Source organism: Nematolebias whitei, chromosome 12, assembly GCF_014905685.2.
Source record: "Nematolebias whitei isolate Nwh7 chromosome 12, NemWhi1, whole genome shotgun sequence".
Classification (NCBI taxonomy): domain Eukaryota; kingdom Metazoa; phylum Chordata; class Actinopteri; order Cyprinodontiformes; family Rivulidae; genus Nematolebias; species Nematolebias whitei.
Window position 1 is genome coordinate 1871678 of NC_056509.1, and position 11838 is coordinate 1883515.

At 42.4% G+C, this 11838-nt stretch overlaps 1 protein-coding gene across 1 annotated transcript in view; it reads right to left on the bottom strand.

The window, feature by feature from the left end:
• Window positions 1-11838, bottom strand: part of LOC119418721 (DNA polymerase zeta catalytic subunit-like) — an 89928-nt gene that overhangs the window by 62332 nt on the left and 15758 nt on the right. The window contains exons 4-5 of the mRNA XM_037686055.1: window positions 10641-10691; window positions 9387-9491 (exon numbers count right to left, since the gene is read on the bottom strand). Coding sequence (XP_037541983.1) covers window positions 9387-9491; window positions 10641-10691 — 156 coding nt within the window. The remainder of the gene's footprint in view (window positions 1-9386; window positions 9492-10640; window positions 10692-11838) is intronic.

Here is an 11838-nt window from a genome sequence, read left to right on the forward strand (position 1 = left end):
AGCTGAAACGAATGATTGAATCTCATAAGTCTAAACGTGTCTGATCTGACAGTGTCCACCTGCATGGCTCAAAGAAAGGTTTTTACATGTGGCTAAAACTAATAATGTAGGTGTCGGCTCACCATTGGTGGGATATATTCGCAGGAATATTATCTACGGCGCAAAATATATGCAGTATCCCTTTTGCTTGTTTAGAGAAAAGAAGAATAACTAGTTTGATCTATGTATCTCTGTATTAACTTTGTGTATTTTGGGAACTTGTTTATGGTTTAAAAAAAAGAATTAATCAGGAAATTTATAATACAGCTTGGTACATGGTTTGGTAGGGAAAAAACTATAATCTGAACACCTACCAGGTGTTTTGATTTACAATGATCGTGTCAGTGGGAATGTAATAAATCAAACGTTCCAGGGGTTTGAAACTCGTCTGGATTTTCTTAACTGTGTGAGTGAGTTTATTTAGGATAAAGTAATGAGGTTATTCCCAGAACAATTTCAATTTCAGAAGAGTGATTTTATGTTTTACATGCCATAAAGGCAAAAGGATGGAATGATGTAAAAATATGTTTTATAAAAATATATTAAGTTGCCTTTATGCCTATTCAAACATATATATTTTGTGTGTGTTACTTTTCAGAATTAAATGTCTAAATTGCCATAAAAGGCAAGGGTGGAATGATATAGGAATGATTATTTTGATGCTTTTATGTCAATTAATACTTATACTCACTTTTGATGCAGCTTATCTGCCCAAAGTCAGGTCTGTGCTGCAGATGTGTTTTGGAGTAATTAAAGTCCTCTGGGGGATGCTCTAACCAGAAGATCTGGCCCATCTTAAGATTACGGTGACCCAGGGTTTGAAGGACATGTTTTTATGAAGCCATCGCTCTGTTGCACAGACTGCTTTGATGATGGAAAAACATGTTTTAATTAAATCTGTCCTCCTGACAACCATCAAACTTGTTTTTCACTGCTCTCACGCGATCCGGTCAGGGAGAGGTATAAAGGAGGTGTGACAAGCAAGGGAATTTTGGAAGTCTGCTGTGGACTAACGCTGAGTGCCCGGCGCAATTTTGATGTGATTCTTCTTTACCCGGGTCGAAAACGACTTCCCGGCCAGTGTCACGGTGAGAGGCTCTTTCATATCAATTTGTGTGTGTAAAGAGTGTACAAGTGTACATGTTTGCTTGGCTGTTTTTTCTGTGGCAGATTAATAAATGACACTATTATTTCTAGCAGAAAAACAGTCTCCTTTGATTTATTTCCTTTCGTGTGAATCATTGGGTGCCGATCGTTCACGACCCCTGTTAATTTCATAATACAGCTGTACACATCAAAGTGGACAGTTTTTCAGTGCTGGTGTACAGAGAAAGGTGTAGAGGCCATCTCATGTCCATTAGGCGGCGTGCTGTCTTTTCTACAACAGCTGATGGACAGGAAGTTGGCATTCAGCACGATTAAAACGTATGCTGCAGCCATCTCTTCCTGCCACGAAGGGTTCGGAGACAGAACAGCTTTTAATCATCCGCTGATGAAGCGTTTTCAAAAGGTGTACAGAGACGCAGGCCTGTTTCACGCCCACTTGCTCCACAGTGGGATTTAACACTGGTCCTGCGAGCCCTGATCAAAGCTCCATTTGAACCTCTGGATCAGGTTCCACTTAAATTCTTGTCTCTTAAAACAGCCCTGCTGCTGGCTTTAACATCCGCTAAGAGAGTGAGTGATTTATCTGCCCTCTCTGTCGCTCCGTTATGTCTCAGAATTCAGGCTGACGGTAGCTCAGCTGATTTAAGACCAAACCCAGCTTTTATGCCTAAAAACATCACGAGCTCCTTCAAATCAAGAGCAATATCGTTGGAGGGGTTTTTCCCTCCCCCCCCCACAGATCAGAAGAAGAAGCATCTTTCCATCTTCTCTGTCCGGTGCGGGCGTTGACGTGTTACATAGAGCGCACAGCTGTAATGCGTCAAACTCAACATCTGTTTGTGCATTATAGAGATGCATCTGCAGGTCGCCCATTATCCAACCAGCGCTTGTCACACTGGCTGTGTTAGGCCATTTCTGAAGCTTACAGAGCATAAGATTTAGAGCCTCCTGTCAACCTCAGAGCACACTCGACCAGGGGTATCGCATCTTCGACTGCCTTGCATAATGGTATGTCAATGCAGGATATTTGCACTGCGGCCACGTGGTCAACACCCTGCTCATTCATTCGCTTTTATCTGCGTGATGTGACGGTTCGTTCCATGACACATTCTGTCCTTAATGCTCTAACAGAAAGAATATTATTGTTTTCATGGAACTCTGTTTAAGCTCACATCTGTCTGCATGCTTCACAGTGTGAGATGTTATCAGTCACAAGTTGTGTCTGTTATTTTGGTTCTATTGTCACTAATCAGTTCATGACTATTGTTACAAATCAGTTCATTTGATTAATAATCAGTTCATTTGTTATTATTAATCTGTTTATACTGTACAGCCATGAATCAGTTGGTTCATGCCACCCCCCCCCCCCTTTTTTTTCAACATCTTCCCTCCTTGTTGAAATTTTCCGGGGCGTTCATGTTATTGTAGTGAGTCACGTGGGTACGTGTCACTAGTTGTAGTATGACAAATATATGAGATATATGCATACTTTTTCACGAGTTCCTCATCTTTCTGACTGTGTAATGTCGTGCATTGAATTTTAACAGAAATGCGAACGAGAGACGTTATTATCTTTGACCCATCAAATGAATGTGGTCATTTATTTTCAGAATCAAAGTTTAACATCAAACATTTACATTAATTTGGCAAAATATGAAAATAATAACAGACAAGTTTCACAGAAAATGAGCATCGATCACTCGGCGGTGAACGAGGACTTTGCTTCAGATATTTCTAAAATATCTGTACTGATTTTAGAAGAGAGAGAAGATTTTAAGATGAAGTGGAGTTATCTTACAGGGAAATATGTGAGGAAATTAATATCTGTTGACCAGAAATTGCACGCTCCATCAGATCTCAGCTTGCCTCCGGTACACTTTAGTCGAAGAAGAGACCGTTACCTGGTTGATGATAGATCAGCTCGATAGAGAATCCTCCAGACTTTTCAGCGTCTCCGTTGAGAGCAGCTAAAATCCTTCGAGAGTCGTGCGTGGGTCGTTCAAACAGAAATTATAATTCCAAACGTCTCTGGATCATCCTGAACGCGTTCTGCATCCAAGAACTCTGAACAACTCTCTAGTTCTTCATCTCCTCAGCCTCTGGAACTATCAGACTCCAGACTCTCTCATGAATTCTCCTGAATTCTCTTCAGAACTCCTTCAGAACTAACATGAACTGGGAAGTTGCCACATTTTAAATGGGTCGACTTCCGGTTCAATTTAGAGCTTTCTGATTCGTGGATGTACCAGAAAGAGGTGTGTTTTTGTGATGCAAGATGTTATCATAGCCAAGGTCAGAGAATGAGATTGTTCAACAACTGACAGAGAGATTATTGCAGAAAAGCAGACTTCGTGGAGTCAACTCTTGGTAATCTTCTGAAAAAGTTTAAACATGACATCTTTCTCGGTAAACATTTTAGTTGACCGAAAACCAACCTTTCACATACTTACGAGCTTAGCTCATTTCAGACAGAAAATCAAGAAATGCATATTAACCTGATTTCTTCTTTGAATGAGGAATAAAAATCATTACTTACTGTTTATGTAAAATAAAAATGAGTAGTTCTTTCCAACCTGTAAGCATTGAATGGAACTAACACAATTTGATTATCAAACATTTGTAAACAGTAATGATTATAGAGAATTGTCTTTTCTGCTTGATTAATTCAAGAAAGAAAGTCAACAGATGGCTCAGACTGTATTCAGATCAATGAAATTAACAGTCTCTGTCCATCTGATAGATTTGAGGTCATCAGGGTCAGATCAGGGTCAGATCAGGTTCACTACATTATTCAGAACGCATAGTTACAAAACATACGTCTGTGCATGGCACACATAACTACGCAATGCGTATTTATGCACATGGGGAGCTGAGTGACAAGACGTTTTTGTGGGCAAGCTTCTGTCTCATACGGTGTTCGAATGGACCCAGTGAGGCGAGGACCACATCCGCTTCGCCCTTAACCCATCAGCGACAGCCTTAAAGGGCGAAGCCTATACGAAATAGAACGTTGGTTACGTACTGTAACCCCAGATTCTATGAGTATAGGCGTAGCCCTTTAAGCGTCGGGCCTCACTGGCTCCTGAATGGCTGAAGAAAAAAATTAAGCTATTTGGGAGCCGATTACCCGCTCGTAACGTAACTTATACGGATCGGGTGGGGCCCACACAGCAGGTGGGCGTGGACTAAATTTTTTCAGTGTGATGCTTCGCATAACGGGATAAACCCATCAGCGACAGCTCAACAGACAGCCCTGAGGGGAGCCAGTGCTGAGGGTTATGGTGGAGGAGAAGAAGTTGTGGATCTTCACAGACTGTGGTCTGTTGGTTACGATATCCCGGACCCAGTTGCAAATGGAGGGGCTTAGTCCTAATGTGAGTACCGTATTTTCCACCATAAACGTTGCTCCGCCCTATGGCAGCTGCACGAGTGTGTACGGGAGGACTTTAACAAGAATTTAACAAGATTTGCTCAAAATTATAGCAAAGTGTGTCTCAGCTGAACTTTTAATTAATAAATGCACTTTAATGGTCAAATTAGCTGCATTTCGTCGGGGCGGTGCAGCGAAATGAAGCTGGTTTGACAGTTGCTCCAAGCAGCAAGCAGAACGAAGGTGGGAGGCTATGGCAAGCCGATTGTGTCATAATAGCTGGTGAAGATTCTCAGTCATTCGGGACATGGTAAATTCAAAAAAGTTCAAGACAAAAACAATAAAGTATAAAGTAAAGTATAATAAATAAAGTCCAGTTGTTTTTGTCTTGAACTTTTTGAATTCGTCATTATAGCCACTTTTACCTATTACATGATACGACATGCCTTACTACTCTTGTGCCATCTAGCAGCTGAAAAATGACAGTGTTCAATTATTTCAGTCAGAATGAATGAAAACGATCATGTCTCAGACAAAATTTGTTTATAAATATGGGGAAAAATCCATAAATACGTCGCTTTGGCCTAGAAGTCACAGGTAGGGATGGGTACCTTTCTAAAAAAGTTGGTGTCAGTACCTTCATTTCGGTATCGGTTCCTGAAAAGGTACTTTTTCAGTACCAATTTTATAATTATAAGGGGGAGTGGTAGGGCAGAGGTTAGAAGATGGGCTTGTGATCGGAAAGTCGCAGGTTCAACACCCAGTACCGTCAACATCAAAATGTGGGTGGAAAAGGTGAAACACCCACACCTCCCTCCACCCTCATTTGCCCCACTCTGGGCCCCTGAGCAAGGCACTTAGCCCCTACCATCTGCTCTCTAAACAGGTCTCTCTTGAAAATGAGTCCTCATAGCTCAATGAGACTACCTGTATAAATGAAGGGTAAAAAAATTTTAAATTAAATTTAAAAAATTGTTGATATTAATTCTAACAAGAAGAAAATTACGTTACACATTACAGTGCAAATCGTGAGTTTTATTTTTTAACTTTGGTATTTTTCTATTCCAAGCAGTTTTCTTACATAAAAACTAAAATAATTTCCAGTTCAAAAGACCAGTTACAAACCAGTGACACGTCAGTGTTTAATCAGAGAGTCAGAGTCAGAGTTTCTTTATTGTCATTCGCACCTCATGTGGTACATGTGGTGGAGCGAAATTATGTACACGGGGTCCCAGTTACATCCAACAATAAAATGTATAAGAAAAACAGTAATAACATCTAAGATATGAACTAAGAAAAACATCAACTAAATATACACTAAGCACTCATAACATAAAACATTGAACATCAGCACAAACATGAACATGAGTCTGTGAGCAGATGTGCACGCATGAACACATCAACATTGAAACAGATCAGCAGCAACATGAAACAGATCAGCAGCAACATGATATGGTTTTTCACAGTGATTATTCTAGTTAGAGATTCATGAGTCTAACAGCCTCAGGGTAGAAGCTGTTCCTCAGTCTAGTGGTTCTACACTTAATGCTCCTTAACCTCCTTCCTGAGGGGAGTGGGGCAAAAAGTGTGTGTGCTGGGTGGGAGGGTCCTCGTTGATGTTGATGGTTGTTTTGATGTGAGTCATGACCAGTTTTTCAAAGCATTTAGCGACTATCGGGGTGAGGGTTACTGGCCGGTAGTCATTCAGTCCAGTCACTATGGAGCTTTTCTAGGAACTAGCATGATAGTGGCTGTCTCCAGGCAGGTGGGAACAGTTGCCAGGGTGAGGGAGGAGTTAAAGATATTGGCCAGCACCTCGCAGAGCTGATTGGCACAGTCTCTCAGCACCCTCCAAAGGGATGTTGTCTGGGCCAGTGGCTTTGTGAGGATTAATCCTCCTGAAGTTCCTCCTTACTTAACGCGCTGAGGAACTCCTATTCAGATGGTGAGACAAGGCTGTTCAATTGGGATCTTCAAAGTGGGCATATAACCTCCTAAGAGCATCAGGTAGTGATGGGTCCCTAGGGCATTGTGAACCTCTGCTTTTATAGTCTGTGATGCACTTAATGCCTTTCCAAATGCTCCATGGGTCTTGGAGGAAAGGAGAAACTGAGGAGGAGAAATGTCCTTGTATCTTCCATGCATACATGGCTTTGGCTCTCTTAATACCAGCAGCCAGCTCTTTCCTTGCCCTTCCCAGTTCCTGTGAGTTAGCAGACCTGAAGACAGTATACATGGCTTTCAGCAGGCGGATCTCTGCGTTCAGTGACGGTTTCTGGTTGGGGAACGAAGAGGTTCGAACCCTGCTGAAAGTAAGAGTTGCATTCAGGCCCAAAAATCCGATAAGACCTGGCCCCAGCCCGCAGTCATAATTTCCGAACTCCACCCGACCTAACAGTAATTACAGGTCTGAACCCAGAAAAAAAAAACACAACATTTTTAAATGGTTATTAACGGTTGGGGACGCACGGCTGAATTAAGGGGCAAAAGATTGGAGCTGAGGGGGCGTTTGTCCTTTCAAGGACGTAAAAGAACATTAAAACCCTGTTTCTGCTGCATTCTGATTTATTCAGTCATGGAGCCTGCTCTGACACGTCTGCAGGATCTCACCTGTTAGGGTAGTCGGCCGCGCACGTGGATGAATGAAAGCAGAATATCGGAACTGAGGGGTGTTTGTCCTTTCATGGCTATAAATTTAAACCCTTTTTCTACATGCATTCTTCTAAATTACTCAGACACGTGGACAGTTCTGACACACATCTGCTTTGGGATACACCTGCCTGTCGTCGGGGACACGCAACTGAATAAAAGGTGCATGGGGTGTTTGTCCTTTCATGGCCATAAAAGAGCATTTAATCCCTGCTTCTGCCTGCATTCCGATTTATTCACGGACCCTGCTCTGACACGTCTGCTTTGGGATCTCATCTGTTTGGGTCCTCGTCTGCTGAGTGCAGCAGCTGAATGAACGTTCATTTGGGCAATGGATCGCTTCCTGGCAGTATAGTCCCATCTGAAGCTTAATTGAACTTTTTTACATTTTTCAAGGCCACTCAGCTCGCGGTGAAATGGCCGCGTGCAGCTGGTGAATGTATGGCAGGCCATGTTATCATATAACTGGATCACGGCTGATCCTGACCCAATTAAAAGCCCGAATCCGCCCAACCCCGCCCATCCATGACATTGTCATGGCCCGGCCCACCATGAATTCAGGTTGGATGGGGCCCGGCTTAGGGCTTGGGTAGAAATGACAACTCTAGCTGAATGCCAGGGATACTGTCTTGAAGTCTGATGACTCACAGGAACTACCACTGTCTCCTGACCATACAACATAGCTGGTCTCACCATTGTCTTGTAAACTTTCCTTTGGCCTTTGCTGACACCGTTTTGTCACAAATCACACCTGAAACTTTTCTCCATCCACTCCATCCTGCTTGGACTCTCTTTTTCTTTTCTTTACCATACTCCCCATTTTCCTAGACAGTAGACCTCATATACTTGATGTCCTGCCCCTTTGTGACCTCTGCTCCTTGTAGCCTCAATGTTCCACCTGCCTCCCTCTCATTCACACACATTTACTCTGTCTTACTACATTTGACTTTCATTCCTCTTTTTCAATTGCATACCTGTTTACTCTGCTCACGTATGATTGTGCAGCTACCCATCCAGGCTATCACATTGTAAAGTTTGCAGATGATACAGCGGTGGTGGGATGCATCACAAACAATGATGAGTCCAGCTACAGGCAGGAGGTGGAACACCTGGAGAGCTGGTGCAAAGAGAATAACTTCACATCAATGTGAAGAAGACAAAGGAGATGATTGTGGACTTCAGAAGGAACAAAAACACCTACGCCCCCCTGAACATAAGAGGATCTGTAGTGGAAGTGGTCTCCAGCTACAAGTACTTGGGTGTACACATGAATGACAACCTCAGCTGGAGCAACAACACCACCAGCCTGATCAAGAAAGCTCATCAGAGACTCTACTTCCTCAGGCGGCTGAGACGAGCTGGTCTGGAAGCTCAGTCCTCACCTCCTTCTACAGGTGTGCAGTGGAGAGCATCCTGTGCTCCAGCATCAACGTGTGGCATGGAGGCTGCACAGCTGCAGAAAGAAAAGCTCTGCAGAGAGTGGTGAAGGCTGCACAGAAGATGTTGGAGTCAGTCTCCCCACCATCACAGACATCTACACCTCCAGATGCAGGAAGAGGGCCACCTGCATCATGAAGAACCACACTCACCCAGCACACACACTTTTTGCCCCACTCCCCTCAGGAAGGAGGTTGAGGAGCATTAAGTGTAGAACCATTAGACTGAGGAACAGCTTCTACCCTGAGGCTGCTAGACTCATGAATCTCTAACTAGAATAATCACTGTGAAAAACCATATCATGTTGCTGCTGATCTGTTTCATGTTGCTGCTGATCTGTTTCATGTTGCTGCTGATCTGTTTCATGTTGCTGCTGATCTGTTTCATGCTGATGTGCATGCGTGCTCATCTGCTCACACAGACTCATGTTCATGTTTGTGCTGATGTTCAATGTTTTTATGCTATTAGTGCTTAGTGTATTTTTAGTTGATGTTTTTCTTAGTTCATATCTTAGATCTTATTACTGTTTTCTTATCCATTTTATTGTTTGATGTAACTGTGACCCTGTGTACCTAATTTTGTTGCACCACATGTGGTGCAAATGACAATAAAGAATCTCTGACTCTGACAAATGCATCTTGTCTTGTGAGCACCTCTAGCTTTAAGCACTGCCAGTTCTGGCTCAACACTTGACAAAAGGAGTATGATGCGTCATTATGATCAGAACAACAAATAAAACATTGTATGCAGAGATGATATTGAAAATAGCTGCTGAAGATCTTACCTTGTGACTCGGGGGCTTCGATCTGGGAGGTCTGGTTGTTTTCTCTTCTTCTCTGCTTCTCATCTTCCCAAATAGCCTGCAATCCCGGGTTCCTGCCAGTCTGACCTGGATGCAAACCAGAGCCCCGACAAACACAGTCAGCTAACAAAACCCACTACACTTCAGGTCAAGCAGAGGAGACCTATTTTCAAAGGTCTAGTTTCAACAAGTTAACAAAAAACAACAACAACAACAAATGAGTTAAAACGTGCTGCTTCTAAAAAGACATCTTTCTTTTCTTTAGTGAAAATCTTGGTGAGGCTTACAAACACAATATGACCAGAATGACTTGGCCTGATGACAATCCTGAGTAATTTGATTCACTCTTTCGAGTTTAAAGGCTCCAGTATACTGCTGCGTATGTCCGTTCACGCGTACGTATGCGTGTACTGTACAAAGAGGGTTCAAACATTATACTCCAGCGTACACCCCGAGCAGCTGCAGAGCAGCTTCACAGACAAGGGGCGTTCACCTTCGGGACAAATTGAGGTTGCCGATTGTTCATTTGCTGACACGCCTACTGGATTGATTGACAGGTCGGAAAAAACAAAAAAAATAAACGCGAGCGCTGGCAGCCTCAGCGGTGTTCTGTGTTTATATTTTGTTAATAAAAAGATCTAAAAAATAAAAAAACAGAGCGCTGGCTCTGCAGCCCACACATCAGACCAGCCCACCAGGAAATCTCCAGACCCTCCCGCAGCCACGCTGGATCTGAGTTTAATTCGCTCGTGACTAATTCCTTCATTTCTCACCATTTCAGTCATGGCATCAACGGAGGAGGAAGAGATCACTGCCTCTTGACAAAAAACAAAAGAAAAGGCCAGATCAGGGATGAAGAAGGGGAATTTAATACATTGGTGTCACATACAAAAAAGTCCGTCGCTGGGCGGTTTATTGTGCGACACCGTGTATGCGGTCGTAAAAATTGAGCTTTGCACGGACATGCCCTGGAGGGTACGCTCGTACCTCTACGTACGTACGTGCGTACCTCTGCGTATGGATGTACGCAGCAGTATACTGGGGGCTTTACTGATAAACATGTGACTTTAAATGTACAGTTAAAACCTCATTCCAGACATTATTTATTTTTGCCAAATGTCAAATATTGAGAAATTTTTGAAGTTCTTTAAAGTTTACATACACCAAGATTTTAAACAAGCTCTTACACGCCTTAAAACAATTTGGGAAAGCCCAAGCAGCTCACTGTTCACCTACATTCAGTGCCAGAATATTGAAAGCCTTTGCCAGTAGATATCCACCATAGGGCTGCAACAACAAATCAATAAAATTGATAAAAATCGATTATTAAAAGTGTTGTCAATGAATTTCAATGATTTTTTTGTTGTGTTGCGTGATTATTAAAAAGGCGCTGCGGAGCCGTTTAGTTCAGCTGCAGTTCATTGTCGATGCTGACTGACTGAATAAAGTAAAAAACAACAACTCTGCAGCGTGAGCTGAACAGAGCGAGGGGGGAGGAGGAAGCAGAGCAGAGTCGGTGTTTTCAAAGGAAATTAAATTAATTTTACAAATGACCGAAAACTGTTCGACACAAGTCCTCCAAAGTGTGTGAGCTCTTCACAAAGATAAAAACTGAGCAACATGCAGCTTTGAAAAGTGACGACACGACACGGGAGAACCACGGAGATGAACGTAAACATGTCTGAGTCACGAGGAGGAGGAAGGAGCTGAACAGCTGATCCAACTCTTCATGTGTTGCAGGTGAGTCTCTACAATATTCTACATTTGTTCTGTTTCAAGAGAGAAAACGTAACGTCAGTCTCTCTGGAGCTGAAGCTGCTGCTTGTTCTCTGATTCATGACGTGATGGAGAACGTGTCTTACTTTTTATTTTATTTCATTGGAACAAGCAGAGTTTAAATGTGATTTATAAATAAATCTAACACAAAGAAATTAATTAAATGATTGAGCTTCAACTTTTAATTTGCTGACAAAGTCTGAAGACACTGCAGGTATGGCAGGATGAATTGCATTTAAACAGGAATTAATGTCATTTATTACATCTACTCAAATGTGTGTAATTAAGTATTTTATATATGTGTGTGTGTGTGTGTGTGTGTTTAATTGCTCTTTTAGCTACTTTTGTCTGAACCTAACACTGTAAGTGAAACAAAGCGTTTCTTGAGTTGCTGTAAATTATGCTATAAAACATATTTACTGTCTCATTCCAGAAAACAACAACAACAACAACAACATCCTTCATGATGGACAGACATCATGGACACCACAGCAGCAGCTGTCTTCACTGAAACATCCTGAACATGATCGTCACTGACATGAGGCCTCTGTCCATGGTTGAAGACGAAGGATTCACTACAATAATCCACACTTTTAATCCAGGTTACAATAATCCACACTTTTAATCCAGGTTACAATGATCCACACTTTTAATCCAG